This window comes from Podarcis erhardii (assembly GCF_964252035.2).
Source record: "Podarcis erhardii genome assembly, chromosome: 1".
NCBI classification, from domain to species: domain Eukaryota; kingdom Metazoa; phylum Chordata; class Lepidosauria; order Squamata; family Lacertidae; genus Podarcis; species Podarcis erhardii.
This window is the reverse complement of record NC_138497.1, coordinates 102332188-102350362: the sequence shown is the minus strand read 5'-3', so window position 1 is coordinate 102350362 and position 18175 is coordinate 102332188. Positions and strand designations below refer to the sequence as shown.

Sequence of the window (18175 nt, the reverse complement as noted above, 5' to 3'; positions counted from 1 at the left end):
GGCAAAACTTGCTGCCAATCCACTGGTTCCACTCAAAGACCTGCCCCTGCTGCCACATCATCCCAGCCTTGTGTAGGAAAGCAGCGGCAACTCTGGCATTGGGATGGGAGCTCTGTGGCTCCACCCCACCCCACATTCTGCTACTGGAGAAACTGTGTCTGTCAAATACCTTCCGATGAAAAATGGGGTGAAATCTACCCTGAGCGTGCTTTTCATTGCAGAAACAATACAGAAGCAGACAAACAATGCAATTCTCCTAATTGGTTATGAGCTGCACAGTAGTATACAGTGTCCCCAAATTTCAGCCACTTAACAATTTACACTTTTCTTTCTTTTTTTGGGGGGGGGATGCTAGGGGCAAAAACCAATAATAATCACCCAATATATCTTGATTTTTGCCACTTGGGTACATTTCCTCCAGTTAATGTGTTAACTAAATGAGGGGGAAATGCCCCATGCAGCAAGCACTTTTTTAAAAATAAAATTTTTCAAGCAAAAACTGACCCAGAGAAGCAGACAAGTGCACTTGTTTTGGCACATCACATGTTTCTTTATTCTACTATGCTAAGACACATTGTAAGTCACCTTGGTGTAGAAACCTACTTCAGAAATATTTATCTTGTTAGGTTTTGTTTTTGCTTTTTGCTTTTCCTGGTAGATTTGGTGTGCGCATAATGCTTATGCATGGTTTAGCAGTCTGTACACAAGCAAGAAAGAGCCCAAATGAAGTGTTGGGTTTCAGCATCCCCCCAATTCCTGCTGAGTCGTTTCACTTTCAAACAAGTTATGGCTACTGACCCATCTGAAGACCACTTGTATACTCTAATGATGATGGAGCCTGTGGCCTGTGCAATGCTGCTGCATTAAAGGAGTTGTCGTCCAATAACATCTGGAGGTCCACGGTCCCCTTATTGTTTGTCTGCCCTGGCAGGCAGTGGCTTTTCAGGGGTTCAGACGGTGCTTTTGTCAGTTCTACCTGGAGGTGTCAGGAAGCAAATCTGGGCTGGTTTGCATGTAAAACATATACCACTGAGCATTGGCTCTCCCCCAGTTCTTCTTCAATCCCTCACAGAAGAACATGATGGTCACTCCAGATAAATTCCTCAAATTGTAAAGCCTAAGGTAATGAACTCAAACAGTTATCTGTCATGTAAGCTGAATTGCTTTTTAAACTGAATTGCAGCTTAAATGTTACTTATATTGTGTCAATGCGTGGGAAAATATATATAATAACTGGAACTTGTTTAGAAAGACTGGGGAAAGTTGGTTGTTGGCTGTAATTTGTACATAACTTGCCCAGAAAGAAACTTTATCATTTTGTCAAAACAGTGTGATCTCCCCCACCCCCAATTTACTGTACCTATGCTACTATAGTCTCCTTTGAACATGTATATAGCTGTTCAAAATATATGCTCATTATACTTTTATTAGTCATATTTTACCACATTTGTTAAAATGCAGTTGCAGCGTTTATTAGCTGGGGTTTCCATGAGAAATGACAAGCATGGTTGGTAACTGAAATTATTTTAGTAAACATTTTGGTGGGGTTTTCTTCCCCATGGTTCTGTATTTAAAACTGGGTGAAGAGAGGAGGTGGCATTAAAGCAAGCAAATATCATGGTAATACCTATTTAATTTTGAGTTGGGTGTATGTACACATACACTTTTTGTTTGTTTGTATTTAGATATGTTTGTTCCTCTAAGTAGTGCAGAGAGAGATGTTATGTTTTGTACCTTTTGTTGAGCAAATTTCCCTTGTGTGGGCCTTTAACCATCACTAGAACCATTCCTGAAACTCAATACTTTTGTTTCCTATAACCAAAGAAATTATCTACCTATGGAATATATTAACTGTTGCACCCTGTATTTTTCATGATTGCTAAAATGTTTTGTTGGAACAACTTCTAAATACAATATGTAACTTACACTGCCCATTAGGTCACCGTAGGGGGGCTAACTATGGCTCTGTGATTTGAGCTAGGTTGACATCTGTGAAACCACATTTATTAATGTACATATGAAAGAGTAAGTGCATTTTCTTTAATAAACCCTCAGCAAATTGAATGAGATTTTTTGATTTTGTATGTATGCTTTTTAAAAAAGACCAACCAACCAACAACTGCAATTTATTATTACTTGCATAGCTCATGTGATCTGTGAAAGATGAAAACTCTTGCTATTTAATATTTTTTGTAAGTTTCAGAGAAGAGTAGAAATTTAGAGTGATATGTATGAATGCATGGATTTGGACAAGATAAAGATGGAATACTAAAATAGAGCTTAGCATTAGGTGCCTGAGCCAGCACAAGTCTTGGGCTCATGTTGTCTCCCATCCCAGAATTCTGAATCTGTAAGTGAAAATGCCTCTTGAACCCGAGCTCTAGTTTGAAAATACTGGGACTGTCACAGTTGTAGCCTTTATCTTAGGAGTCAAATCCATATTTTTTACTATGGCAGTGTTAACTATACTTGCTGCCTCGGTTACATTTTAGAAACATACTTTAGAAATTCTAAAAATGAACAAGTAATTCTAAAAATGAGCAAGTATTTCTGACACATTTGCTTTAGGACAGTCTCTTTAAAGCAGGGGTCAGGAACCTCAGGCCTATGGGCCAAATGCACCCCCTGGTCTCTTTGTACAGTCCTCTAAACTCTTCTTAGTCCAGTCCCACATTTTACCGGTTTTTCTGCAAGAATATCATGGGGAATTTTGTCCAAAACCTTACTGAAATCAAGATAGACTATGTCCACAGCATACCCCTGATCCACCAATCTTGTAACTCTATCCAAAAAAGGAAAAGGAAAAGGAAAAAAATGAGCTTCATCTGGCATGACATGTTTTTGAGAAACCCATGCTGGGTATTAATAATTATAGTATCCATTTCTAAGTGCTCACAGACCAACCATGTAATTATCTGTTCTAGGACCTTTCTTTGTATGGACCTCAAACTGATCGGTCTGTAGTTACCTGGGTCTTCATCCCCCCCCCTTTGAAGATTTGGACAGCGTTTGCCTGCCTCCAGTCTGCAGGGTCACGTGTTCTCCAAGAATTCCCAGAGATTATAGACAGAGACTGAGATTATATCCGCAAGCTCCTTTTGTACCCTTGGCTGCAGCTCATCAGGCCCTGGAGATCTGAATTCATGTAAAGTAGCTAGCTGTCCCCTTATCCTCTTACTCCACATCGCTGTTCCAGGGCAGAGAAATTCTAGAAATTTCTCATATTGTCTGATAGGTCAAAGTGTGGACAGGTGAGGCTCAAGTTGCTGTGCCTTCTCTTCCATAAAGGCAACCAGCTTGAACTTGCTGCAAGTGTAGTTTTGCACATTCTCAGGGAGGAAGACAAACATGGCACAGGTGTTGCAAGTCACTGCAGCATCTCCCTCACTGTTCATGTCACATCTGTGGCTCTGTCCCATTACGCCTCTGGCCTCAGTGTGTGATGTGGCACCTGGAAGGTTTGTTCATGAGGAAACATGGCCTCTGGCTGAGAAAGGATTCCCTCTCTCTGTTCTAAAGGAAGGACCTTGTACAACAGTCATTGGAAGATGGTAATGATGATTTGTTTTAAGATGTCAAATTTAATATACAACCCTGCATAAGTTTATTCTCAGACATACTTGCTTACAGTAGCTTCAACGCTGGTAGCAGTATAACTGCTGTAAATTTTCTTTAGTTGAATGAAGAATTTTCTGACATGTCGTGCTGTCAGTATAGTTTGTGATAGTTCTGATGTTATCAGTAGCAGAACATTCTGGAGGTCCATCATAAAATACAAATTTTATGGAGACCCAGGCAGATGGGTGGGGTATAAATAATAAAATTATTAGTATTAGTAGTATTATTACCTGCTTATTTACACAATTATCATAGGCAGAAATGAACACCATGTGCATTCTAGACATCTGTGAAGTTGCCAGTTGTATTTGACATGTGAAAATCTTTGGTTCCTCAAAAGAGAAACCAGTCAAGGACACCTGGTGGCTCAAAAAATGAGCCATTAGTGACCTATGAAATGTCCTTTATGTACTGTTTCCTGGTCCCTCCCTCCACATAGCTCATCTATACCTAATATTTGTATTTTGTCATTTTCTTTTTACTACCTCTACCCCAGTGCTAGCAAAAACTGTTTCCAAGTTTACTGAAAATCTGCATGTTCAAAGCAGTATAAGGCAGGCATTGTGTTGATTTTATCAGGAGACTTTTATGTGCAGCGTTTATGATTTATTTTTATTTATTCCATTTCTGAGTTGCATTTCCCACTTACCAGGAGTGCCCATACATAATATATAATTGTTCTGGTATAGAACCTAGCTTGCTTTTATTTGGTTCTGTCTCAAAAGTGTTGTGTATTTTGACTTTAGCTTAAAAATATATACTGGTCTGGAATAAGCCTTCGCCAACATTTTTTGTCCTGTGCCTATTTAATTTTTTTATTTTATGTTGGAAATAGTGTTCATGATCAGAAGCAGATACACTGTTTAAGTATTGGAACAAAAGGTGGAAGTTTTCAAAGAACAGAATGCTGCTGCCTGTATCCTGTTCACGGAGGAGCTGACCTGTATTTTGAATATCAAGGTTCTTAGCAATGTACCTTCTTGGGGGCTGGGGTGTGTGTGACTATGATGTAATGCAGAACAGTGAATTTTTCAGGCCGCACAGTGATGCACTCCTGAGACTGGAACCATGCCATTAGTACATCACGGAGAATTACTGATTCCAAAGAGACACCCTTGAGAGAGGAAGTACTGTAATGAGAAAGCAGCAATGTTTTTCTAATATTTGTTGTTTCCTTTGAAATGGCTAAAATACCTGAAATGATTTATACCTAATTGAGCTTTGCATTCCATCTGATAGGGTAAATGTTCTCAGGCCATTTATCACCGGTGGCTTTTCAAGATCTCCTAGGAGTACATGGCGTATATTTACCTTAACTTGGCTAGGTCAAGGGAAATAGCTTTTTTAAAAACAAAACAAAACACCAAAGCAAAACAAGAATAATACGTGATACCGTATGAGATTGTAGGAAAACTAGAAATGCAGTGCTGGCATGATTTACATACTTTCATCCTGCTTTCATTGTTGCTAATACAAATATGTCGCATAACTAATTAAAATGTGTAGATTAATACTACTACTACAACTAATAATAATAATAATATACAATATTAATTTGTACAAGTTTTAATTGCTCCTGAGAATGGGCGTGGCTTGGTGGTGGGGTGAGAAAATGTATTTCGATCCAGTTCTGCTGTTAGTTGTGTCTGGGATTGAAAGAAATGTGGACCTCATCTTTAATGCCCATGGGGAACTTGCACTTAGGTTCTCAAACGACAGCCCTATACTGCATGTAAGAACTGAAACCGAGGAAACTTTCTAAATCAGTTTCTGATGTGGCCTGGTACAGTGTGGTGGTCTGCTGTTCAAAAAGCGTGTATCGGGGTCAAGGCTAGCCTAGCCTAGGACATTTTGCCACTTGTTCTGTACCTTGCTATATTTATATCCTGCCTTTCCTCCAGGGAGATCAAGGTGGCACACATCAATCTTTCCCTGCTATGTTTTATCCACACAACAACTCTTTGAGAAAGGTTAGGTGGAGAGTGAGTGGCCCAAGACTACCTAGCAGGCTTCATGGCACAATTGGGATCTGAATCTAGGTCTCTCCAGACCTAATTCAACATCATCATTGGCATCATAATTTTCTTTAGTGTTTGGAGCACAGATAGGGAACCTGTTCCTCTCTAAATGTTGTTGGACTGCAACTCCCATGATCCTTGACCACTGGTTACGCTGGCTGGGGCTGATGGGAGTTGGCTCTCTTAGCTTCTTGTCAATCAGATTAAGGTATGATCTGCTGCCTGAAAAGAGTCAATGATGCTTCATATACCCATTCTGCACAGGGCAGCATGTCCTCCTCTTTGGAAAAGGAGAGAATAATTCTGAATTAAAACAGCAAGGGTAAGTGCATGGACTACACGAAAATCATAATCAAAATACACACACTATCATTTTTCTACTTAGCAGCATCCAAACATTGTCTCTAGCTTTTGAGCCTTTTTAGCACTTGTCACAGACTATTCTGCTTTCTCTTTTTTAGGGGGGATGTTGTGTTGTGTTTGTTTGTTTGTTTGTTTCTGCCTTGGTTTTGTATGTCAGCTGCCCTGTGGCTGAGAGTGTGAACAACCTTCTTAAAGTGTACAATATTGTTCTGTTCCAGCTAGTTTGATGTAATAATGTATTTTGCATCTCCTCTAGGGGCTGAAAATGTCACTTAGTTCTGCTCCCAGCCTTCTGTAGCTTTAAGTGTAGATGTCCTTGAGGTTGAAAACTCAGCCTGGGTTTCCTTGGGCTGCCCCTAGTCAGATTTCTTTTAGTCATCTTTCCATATTGCCTTTAGTATGAAAGATTATTTTGGTTGAACTGTGCTTGAAATGTCTTCCAGTTTTTATGTACCATCCGTCACAGGGCAATCTGTATTAGAAAACAAATGTGCGATATTTTGAAGAAACAGCAAGCACCAACTTAAAAATAAATGTATATTTTAAAGTAATCTGCTAAGTTAAAAGCCTAAACATTTTCAAGCACATGCATGTATGACTGAACTGTTAATTGTAACCTAAATTTTAATGGAATGTGACTTTGATTAATAGATACTCTCCTTTTTCCATGCTTGCAATTTTAATTAGTCTTTTTTAAGTTAAACTTATTAATGAAACAAAAAGATTGAATCCCTTTAAAATTGAGCTCACTGGCTGAGCTCTTGTAATGTGGTTCCGCTTTTATCATGATTCTATATGACACATTTTTAAATGAAATAATTATAATGTAGGCTTTATTAATATGGGGTTTTTTGTTTTTTGTAGAATCCTGGGCAACTTTGGAAACGTATAGGAGAATGAGCGTTTTGCTGATTGAAGCTTTTTATGGAGGTTCACACAGGCAGCTAGTGGATCTCCTACAAGAAGAAATAGAAGACTGTGTCCTGTTTACTCTCCCTGCAAAGAAATGGCATTGGAGAGCAAGGACTGCAGCACTCTACTTCATGCAAGCTGTCCCAGCCAGCATGGACTACAGGTAAGGCGAGCTATGGATACCTTCGTAACTCCAGATCTTCAATTTCCGTATTTACTCATATACACTTCAGCAACCTTTCTGTGGAACTGAGATCACCTAAGGTAGGTGCCTTAGATACATGAGAACGTTTCCACTTTAAATCCCAGGCATTTCCAGTTGCTCAGAGCCAACTGTGTTCTACAAACGGTGATGTGAGAGAACAGATGCCCTTGTGAGTGGTCATGCACCATGATAAAACCGGTGCCACCATGCCGTAAAGACATAGCTCTGCATACAATTATGTACACATGGGGCGAGATCCAAAAAGCTACTTTTAAGGATGCCCGGTGGTGTGGGATTTAAAAGCAAAACAAAACTCTGCACAGTCAAGTCTCATGCTCATATCACAGTGTACTCTTGAAAAGGTAGATGAGTTGCTTTCCAGAAACACACACCAAAAATTCTGCATGTCCAAGGCAGCTAACTGCTTGGTTCTCTGGACACTGGCTGTATGTGTATTCTGCCTAGCGACAGACACGGATCAAAGAGCAGCCCCGGATTGCATAACTGCTTGTCCAGAGAAAGTGCAACCCTGTCCAGATTAGGCAATGGACTTGTCTCCTGGGCACAGGGACCACTTGCTTATCCCTCTTCCAATAAGAAGTTTTATTCTGACAGAATGCTGTGAGGTGGGCTAGGCTTCGAATGAATGACTTCCATAAAGTCCAACAATTAGCGAGGTCTTCTCAGTTCAAAACTAGCATTCTCTCTGCAACACAACACTGGCTTTGGGCAGTCTTGTAGGTAGCACAGGAAGCCTTTTAACAAACTGGAAAATTGTTTCTTGTTCATTGGGAACACACTCACCGAGCAAGCTAATAAATAATCACGGTTTTCAATCCTGAATTTATTTGGCTTTTCTAAGCCCCTAATAAGGGGCAAAAAAATTAAATATGTAAGGACGGACTCTTTCTCAATTGTCTTTCCTCACACTTGGATTTGTTTATTCTCCAGATAATTCCCACCACTAAGGGATAAGTACGGTTTCAATAGATTGACAGCATTTGGTGGGATTGGTTTTTTCAGACCCAAACTTCCCCAGTGGACTTAAGCAACCAGCTCCATGAGCTGCGTCATGTGAATCTAAGTTTAATTTTATGCCACCTTGAAGTATTTGCTGTGCATTTTGACTATGTGGAGTAAGTCCGTTTTTTAGCATTTAAAATAAAGCCCTTTAAATATATTTTATTTTCTCTCTGGCTTTTCCTTGGCTGTTCTCTGCTTCTTCTTATTGCATCTAAGCTGCCAGTCTGGAACAACTTTTCAGAGGGGGAAAAATTGTTCTGCCTGAGGTGGTTGAATGTGGGTTTTGCTTTGCTCGACTTCGAAACAATCCTATTTTGTAGGAGTATGTATGACAAACTATTATGTAAATTTTTTTCTACATCACAACCACATCCTCCAACGCATTGCAATGTTATCTCAGCTCCTTCAAGGTCAGCAGCCCAAGCTGTCCAGCGCTCGCTGTATTAAGCTAATCAGACATAACTCATAGCCATACACTTCATTAGTTTAACGTACAGTTACATTGACCTGAGATAACTGAATTCCAATTTGTCAAATAACCTACATTTTAACAGAAAGTACTAGAAGCTTAAAAACTGATTCAAAGTTAGCAAATCTGTCATGTACTTATGTGCAATGTAACCTTCATAAACACCAACTAAATCTACGCTTAACCAATACAGCATAATGAGGAGGTGATGGCCCTGCTGTTGCTATTGGTATCTGATCACAGAGAAAATAATTCAGAGAGTTTTATATAGGTGCAGGTTCAATAGGAATGTAAATGGGAGAAAAAATGAATGATTCTAGAACTACAATCAGGCTGCAGTAGAAGGCACTCTCCAGGTGTCACGGCTATAGGTTCAAGAAGCAGGTTCAATAATTCAAAGTAGTTCTCAGATAATGAGAAAGGAAGAAACTTGACAGAAAAAAAGTAAAACAATTAATAATATAACCAAAGAGCCTACCTGAAAATTATTCAGGAAGACATCAATATGATCATCAACATTCACTTTGCATTAATAAGCTTTGCTTGTGATTAAAATGTTGGCAGATGGTAGCTTTTCAGTTAAAAAGTGACAAGTTGTTTAAAAAAATATATCCATGTAACCCCCTACACATTTCCCTTGAAAAGTTTTGTTATTCTGCTTGTTTTGTATGTAATTTTATATATATATATATATATATATATATATATATGGCACAACTTTAAACATTTCACAATTAAGCATGTCAGAATTACTCAAAATTAAGTGCGGGCAGAGGACCAGCCCTGACTGGCATTCAGTGTAAATCAATTGAAGGAAGCTGGGACAGTGGCTTGTATGACTGTGTCATTAGAAACTCCAGCCCAATTAATATATTACTACTGCTTGGATGGCATTTGAAAGCAACTTCCAAGTGACTGGGGCACATGTCATAGCACTAACAATCTTCAGTGTTACTCACAGGTCTCTCGATTTGCATGGTTACTTCTCATGCCAATAGCAGTGACCCTACTAAATGATGGGAAGGAATCTACCAACTTGTTTGACGACTGCTGTGCATGTGTGTGTCTTGTTAGACTGCCATGTGTTATCAGATTGAAAACTCAAATTAAAAACGGAGGGGGAGTGGGAAGTTTAAGAATGTATGTGAACATGACCTTCAGAAAGGGGTCAAAATGAGACCCTGGGCTTTGGAAACAAAACTTTCCAGTATGTAAAATGTACAATGAAGGAATCCCATTCAATTTAAAGATGTCCTAGGAGGTTGAGGTGAGCCTTCTTTTATATAATTTCATTTTGTTTTCCAAAAGAAACTGATAGTTTTGGAAATGGTGGGGATGGGGAGTGGGAGCAGTGTTTTACATTTAAGTAACACTATTTTAACGAACGCTGTTTGTGCAGAAAACTATTGCACTGAAAGCACCATGTAGCCATAAAGCCTTTCTTTCCTGATTGTGCTGCGTATTATATATGTTTCTTATTTTTCAGAACAGCAAACCCAGACCTAAGCTCCATATCTAAAATTTGCCTCTAGTCTTAGTATCATGTTAGATATTTCAACAAAATAATCCATGTTCTGACTGCACACCTCAGTGCTGTCTTAGTTTGTTTGGTGCCTTTTACAGCCATCAGGGTTTTTTCGCATATAGCTCCATCAGTTAAAATAATGGCTTTTCTCCCTGTGTAAAAGTGTAATAAGCATACCGTTTGTCTTTTAAAATACAATTGTCAAATTTTAAGGGGTAAATATATTTTGAGTATTTACCCTGGAGCTCTTTAAGGGCTGGAATCTGTTAGAAATAAGACCTTTTATCCAAATGAACAGTTACCTGAGGGCGAGTATAAAATGCAATGCAGTTTTTTCCCCTTATTACAAAAAAATGCTACAAGAACTATTAAAAGCACACACTTTCAGTTCTACTATAACATTTAACCCTTTGGTGTGTGTACTTATACATGCACGGCTGTGTGTGCACATGCAGAAATACACACACATGTGCGTCTTTGTGAAATTATTGAGGAAAATATCTAAAAAGACAGAAATTCTGGGAGTTGGTCCTTTAGCAGCATCCTTTAGCAGTTGTTCTGATTGCCACTTTCCCCCATGATCCAGTGAAGAAGAGGAGGAGTTTGGATTTGATATCCCGCTTTATCACTACCCTAAGGAGTCTCAAAGCGGCTAACAATCTCCTTTCCCTTCCTCCCCCACTAAAAACACTCTGTGATGTGAGTGAGGCTGAGAGACTTCAGAGAAGCGTGACTAGCCCAAGGTCACCCAGCAGCTGCATGTGGAGGAGTGGGGAAGCGAACCCGGTTCACCAGATTACGAGTCCACCGCTCTTAACCACTACACCACACTGGCTCTCACACCCTCAGCTGGATTGGGAACCAAGTCCACAAAAAGGTGTTATGTGTATGCTTGCCAAGATTGAATCTCGGTATAGAGAGAGTTGCTGCATGTATAGGTCCCAACACTAAATTGGGAACTGGAACACAAAGTGTTTCTAGTGGTGCATTCTACTAAGGGAGTTGGGGACTGGATCCAAGTCCACCTATCATTATCATCGGAGATGGAAAAGGATTAGATTCAGGCTTCTCACACTTTTCCTGAAAGTAATCATTCTTTCCAAAAGTGAAAGTACCAATGTATATATTTTAGGTGCACACAACTCATTGGGTGGTGTGTGTGTGTTTTTTTTTTGGGGGGGGGAGACTTGTGCAAATTCCATTTTATAGACCTTAGCTTCACTAGCATGGATTTAGGGACCTTAGCTTTACTTGATTTACTTAGGGACCTGAGCTTTATATCTAGCATGACTTTTTTGAACTGGGGCTGGGAACAGCATTTCTAAACAAATATTCTGTCAGAGGCACACTTAGAGATGGGGATGCCCTGCTTTCCAATTTGGAAACTTACTCTGGAGTTTGCACTGGCGCGTTATTAGGCTTTTATCCCTGGGGGATGGGTGGGATACAAATCCCAGAATTCTGATTGGAAATGCTAACACCTAAGACCATGTCAGTATCAGACCTCAGTATCTTCAACTTAAATGTGTTGGTTGAAGAGGAAAACATGAGTGTGGAACATGTTACTTTTTCATGAGGTGCTCATAAGGGACTCACAGGAGCATTTGAGAACTTGCCTATAACAAGAAACAAAGAAATTGCCATTGTAAGTTCCTTGTACATGTCAAAAGAACAAATTTTTTTGTTCTTGTTTGTCAGACGTTTGAGGTTGTGCATGCCAGATTTGGGATTGGGCAGATAAATATGACCAGAATGGATGTTATCTGCTGTGATAATGTGGCAGTTGAATCCTTGGTATTCCCTGTGTTAAAAGTGCAAACCCGTGAACTTTGCATCCTTAACTCTTGGGCCTCTGGAAGTCATGGGACAAGGAGCAAATGAGAATTCTCAGAAAAAGAAGAAAAATGAACAGCTAATAGACATCTGTGGCAAAACCTTGGGATCGTAAGGGCCGAAAATGGTTTATTGCAATTGTATTGGGGCAAGGTGTTCTGAAATTTGCACAGCTGTGATCTGTGCAATGTAGTACAGGAACAGGAATGTAAACAGACTTCTGAGATTCTTGGCTTCAATTTATTTTTCTTTTAAGCTAAGGGCCTCAAAGTCAGAAAGTCAATCTGTAGAGATTCCATTGGTTACCGAACAGAAGTTCAAAGTTTGATGCACTCTGTTTTCCCAACCTGTGGTTACCTCGGCTCTTTCCCTGCCCACCCACTGTCAACAATGACCAGCTTTGAACTCATAACCTTGACTTTGTAAGTTAAGGACTCTTTCCTGCTGAGCCACTTTCAAGCAAAGACCATATTATCTGAAGAGGCCTCCCAGCCTGAGTGCTATGATTGGTTCCAGGTCAGCCCGGGGCCTTCCTGAGAATTGAGCAACCTTGCTGCACCCTCTTGCCTCTAGTCTTCTGACCCAGCCAGTCTCCTGCTGCCTGTCTTCCAAACTTGTTCTTCATATTTTCTTTCTACCTTAACTTTCCCTCTAGTTATATTACAGCTTTCAATCCCTGTTGTTGTATCTGCTACTACATATTGCCACATGCTTGGCTTAACTCTTGGAATAATTTCCTAAGCTGTACCCCTTCAGGGTCTCCCCTGTAGCTGCTCCTAATTCACCACATTTTTCTTGCAAGGATCTCTTAACTGGTTGGGAGACTAGAACACATAGGATAGACAACGTAGGATGAATTTGACTTAAGAACAGGTTAGCGCTTATTACACAGCCTACTCCATAGTGCTAATGGCAGCAAATAAACTAATACTTCTCTAAACAAAACAAATTCCTTCCAGTAGCACCTTAAAGACCAACTAAGTCAGTTCTTGGTATGAGCTTTCGTGTGCATGCACACAGATCTGTTCCTTCAGATCAGCGGCACAGCAATGGGCACCCGCATGGCCCCACAGTATGCCAACATCTTCATGGCAGATTTAGAACGTTTCCTAAACTCCTACCCACTCAAACCTCTCTTGTACCTGCGATACATTGACGATATTTTTATCATCTGGACACATGGTCAACAGACCCTGGACACCTTCCACCAGAAATTCAATGATTTTCACCCCACAATCAACCTAACAATGAATCAATCTATGCAAGAAATACATTTTTTGGACACTACTATAAAAATACAGGATGGGCACATAGACACCACCTTATACTGTAAACCAACTGACCGACAAACATATCTACATGCCTCTAGCTACCATCCCAAACATACCAAACAGTCCATTGTATATAGCCAGGCACTACGTTACAGCCGCATCTGTTCCAATTCTACAGACAGAGACTCTCACCTAAGAGATCTACAGCAAACCTTTTTAGAACTAAAATACCCAACAGATGAAGTTAGACAACAGATCAACAGAGCCAGACTGATACCCAGAGAGAACTTGCTGCAAGACAGACCCAAAAAAGAAAATAACAGAACACCTCTAGTCATCACATACAGCTCCCAAGTTAAAACAGTACAACGCATCATCAGAGATCTACAACCTCTCCTGGACAATGACAGTTCTCTTTCTCAAGCTCTGGGAGGAAGACCTTTCATTGCCTACAGACAGCCACCCAGTCTTAAACAACTCCTAACCCACAATAATACTACAACCAGACCTAACACGGACACTGGCACCAGAGCCTGCAATAAACCCAGATGCCAACTTTGTTGCCACATACACCCGGACAACACCATTACTGGCCCCAACAACATCACACATACCATCTCGGGACTATTTAATTGCTCATCGTCTAACATTGTGTATGCCATAAAATGCCAACAGTGTCCTTCAGCTCTCTATATTGGACAAACAGGCCAGACCTTACGCCAAAGAATAAACGGACATAAATCGGACATCAGGAATCACAAGACAGAGAAACCAGTAGGAGAACATTTCAATCTCCCAGGACATTCTATACAAGATCTCAAAGTAGCTGTTTTACTACAAAGGAATTTCAGAAATAGACTGGAAAGAGAAGCTGCTGAATTACAACTTATCACCAAACTCAAAACAATGGAGAAACCTGGTCTGAACAAAGACCTTGGATTCTTATCTCATTATACATGACAAAGCCATTTTTCACCTTTTCACCCCTTGCTTTTTCCTGTAAGACCTATTGCAGTTGTTAAGAGTCGTCAACAGGCTCATCACAGCTATCTGCCAATCACCCATTCCCACCACCCTTCTGAGTAATACCCCTCCCCACCTTCTCACTATATAGAAGGGTCTGGAAACTTCTGTTTCAGTGTATCTGAAGAAGTGTGCATGCACACGAAAGCTCATACCAAGAACTGACTTAGTTGGTCTTTAAGGTGCTACTGGAAGGAATTTGTTTTGTTTTGACTATGGCAGACCAACACGGCTACCTATCTGTAACTAATACTTCTCTGACACTATAAAACTTCCCAGAGTGCTGGGTGGTTTGAGGCATCTTGCAGCTTTGGCCCTCATTGTACCACATAGGCCTAGCACACTGAGCAACCATGGACATAACATCAAAGATACTTGTCTGCATTTTTTTTAACTACTGCTCTTCTAAGACCTAAAAGAAGGAGCATTGCAGTTTTACACGTCCAGAAGACCAGTACTTGTTACCGATAAACAACATGGTATTTCCTGCTTCTTGATATATACTATGTATAGTATACACCACATCAAGATCTACCAAATAAGTCCAAATAGGTTAGGAGTCTCTCTCTTTTTCTTTTTTTTAAAAAAGAAAGACAGTCTACATCAATACCCCAATAAATTCAGAACCAGTGTTGCAGGCAGTTGTTTGCATTTTGTCACTGCCACACTGTTAATGGTCTCTATCACCGGAGAGCTTGTCACTTACTGCTAAGTCTAGATCTTTCATCAGTTTTTATGCAGTTCACGGCACTGAACGCCAGTTCACAGTTTGCAGTTAGATACAGGCAATAACAGACGTGAGTTTGTTCAACAAAGGAAATATTTCTGGCTGCGAAACCACATTCTTGCACAAAGCTGCAAATGGAAGATTCTTTGCAATAATTTTCAGTTCAAGCCATTTATCCAGCAGTCCCTTTTAATTGTGGCTTGATGGGAGAGTGTTTGGCCAAAGACTGAAATCTCAGCAGGAGAGTGGAAAGAGCTTGCAGTTTTCTATATAGGACTGATGGTTGGGAGAGAGAGGAAGAAGGTAAGAAGTGTGCTGTTTACTAGAAAGAAAAAGAAACAGACTCATATGCATTTGCCCAACTTCCTGCTGGAGCCCAGGAAGATACATAGGCTCATTTCCTTGTATTCCTCCTCATCTAAATTATGTGGGTAGGGAGAAGGACGAGAGGATGATCCATACCTTTTCTGGGTATCACAGGCAGCAGTCTGAGGTGAGCCAGGAGCCGGAAATCCAAAGCTGTCGGACAAGTATCCAGGAACAAAGTGCAAAACAAGAACAAGCAGGTGGAAGATCTGAAAAATAACCAAAGATCCAGGAACATATCTGTACTCAGGAAGGTTCAAAGAAGAGTTGGTTGGAAGTAGTAAGTCCTTATCCATTGGAAAGATGGGTGGACAGAATCATCCCAAGATCTAAATGAACTTCAGCTAGAACAAGGGTGGCAGCCTCAGGCTTGGGGACCAATTTCTCCAATTTTTTCTCCGTGGGCCTTGTAACTCTACCCAGGCCATAGCCCTTTCACAGGCACCCCCTCTCTACCCATCCCACATCAGTCTTGCCTCTCACTCTACTTGATGTTTTTGCCTGGCTGGAATCTGTCTTGGAACTCTGAAAGAAGAAATATAGGTAGTATCTGTGCTTCTTCTTTTTCTAGAAAAAGAGGTGCCGGTACTCACTATGAAGTTTTTACAGTGTCACACTTTTTAACAACAACAAAAAGAGGTGGTAGTATTGTGTACCTTTGAGTACCCCTGGAAAAAAGCTTGAGTAATATAAAGCATTAAAAAACTAATTCAAAGCAACACCTCCCAGCAGCAACAGAAAGGTTGGGCAGCACCCATCGTAGCTCCATTAAAATCAGCAGGTCTACTTTGAGTATGACTAACGTTTGAGGTTACCCTTTGGACTTGAGCTCCCCTTTGCAAGGGTATCCGTTTTTATCTAGCATCCACTGGCAATGAGTTCCTTTGGTTTAATTATAGTTTGTATTATAATTAATACAAAAATAAAAAATAAGGCAAGCAATTTTTATTTTCAAATTTGGATATAATTTGAAGGCTGCTCACCGTGTGTTTTGTTTTTATTTTTATCTTCCAGTTTCCTTCCCTCTTTTTGCTTTGCTCTTGCCTCTTTTTGTTAGTTTGTTTTTCTGTGTGTGTCCTCTGCTCTGGGTCAATGAGGGTACACACATGAAGGTGCTGGATGGTTGGTGAAAAACTCCGTTTGAGAGGCAGGGAAGGGAAGATCTCCCAGGGTAGGAAGCTGGGGGAAGAAAGGGAAGCTCCCAGGTAAGAGCTGGGAGGGTTCATGCATTTTTATGTGACAACAAGGGTTAAGAGCTACCTGTGAGAGAGGGTTTTGCATTTTGTTTATCCATCTCTCTTTCTCTTTCTGTTTTCACTTATGTTTGCTTGTTTTTTATTGTATTATGAAAACTCCTTAATAAAATTTTATGGGCAAAGGAGGAGGGAAGAAAAAGAAAAACACTGCAAATATTTTAGTAATATATACAATTTGTTTATTTGTCCTTTGTTGAACACTTTATTCTTTGCCTATGTGCGGGGGATTATGTACACCTATAAATATTATTTTCTTCCTGTTTTGTATTTCCACCATTTTGCAAAAGTCCTCATTTCATCTGATAGATTTGACCACAGCTGTGCATTTAGACGTCTCCATTGAGCTGTCCACTTACGGATAGGGAAGCCTAAGGCTGTATTTACCCATCTGGCTCAGGGAGGTGAAGAATCAAGGCTGGCTGTGTTCTAGGAGAGTGAGAAATTCAGCCTTGGGGAAGGGCAGGCAGGCCACTTCTCTGCCAGCAGAAATTGCTTTGTTTTAAGTCAGATACAGTTTGCTTTCAGGTTTACATAGATACCGCAGTTAGGTAAGGCTGCTGATCTCACAAAAGTCAATACTGAATCCCTGACTGTCTCAATTACTGCAGCCTACATTTAAAGGCTGTTAGCCTTCCAGGTCACTAGCCCAATTGTATCATGTATAGTCATGTTGGAGGCCAGTTTCTGCAGTGTAGGTCGACTCATTTTCGGTCCCACTAACTTATTTGTAGTTGATTGTATAGGAAAGGATGACAAACCTTGCATTTTATTTTTTAATTGCTGAATACGGAACAATTAAGATTATTAATGTTTTAAATGCTTTTATTTGCCCTGCTATTTAAATTAGGATCTTGCATTCGCATCTCTTGTTAGGGATTTTTTGATTAGCCTATTCGTATTTGTAAATTTTCATGTCTGTAATTAGCAATGCGTTCTCCTGAAATCTTATTGTTTCCTCATGTGATTTTTTGTGTGATGTTGGAAGCCCCTTTGAGCATGGTTTACCACAGAAAAGCAGCATGCGAATAAACCATGGTGATGATGAAATGTTGGACTTTAGAATAACTTTATTGTGTTTGAAAGTAATGCCTCTGGGGGAGGAGATTCCACAGCTAGGTGCCACTACAGAGAAGGCATTATATGTCACTAGACAGCACATTTACTGGTGGGAGAAGGCCTGCACACCCCCCCCACTGGGTTCCAATTAAATCCCAAAATGTTCAGGGCTTTACATGTCAGCATTAACACCTTAAATTTGAACTGCCAATGTATCGACAGGTGTGTACATTGCTTGGCATCATACACAGGTGCCTGTCAATGTTCTAATAGCTGAATTCTGCCCTAGCTTCAGTTTTTCGACCATATTCAATGGAAAACCCTACAGAGAACCCACTATAGCAATCCAAATGCCATATCCAGAGCCTTGTCAGACACACAGCAGAAAGGAAGTGGAAGCTGATTTTATTATTTTATTTTGCCCTCCTTAAAATGTTGAGAATACATGTGGCATCTCCAGGAGTAAAGTATGCCCCCACCCAATTTCTGTGGCATGTTAAGGTAAACGGG

General features: G+C 40.2%; 1 protein-coding gene across 9 annotated transcripts in view; it reads left to right on the top strand.

Moving 5' to 3' along the window:
• The window catches only part of GTDC1 (glycosyltransferase like domain containing 1), a 236937-nt gene that overhangs the window by 57017 nt on the left and 161745 nt on the right, over positions 1 to 18175 (top strand). For 8 of the 9 annotated variants that reach the window (XM_081872552.1, XM_081872550.1, XM_081872551.1 and 5 more), the window contains one exon: positions 6864 to 7074. In XM_081872552.1, the coding sequence (XP_081728678.1) occupies positions 6896 to 7074 (179 nt within the window). In that variant the 5' untranslated portion in view covers positions 6864 to 6895. Of the gene's footprint in view, positions 1 to 6863; positions 7080 to 18175 lie in introns of those variants that run through there. The other variant, XM_081872555.1, reaches the window with a different exon arrangement.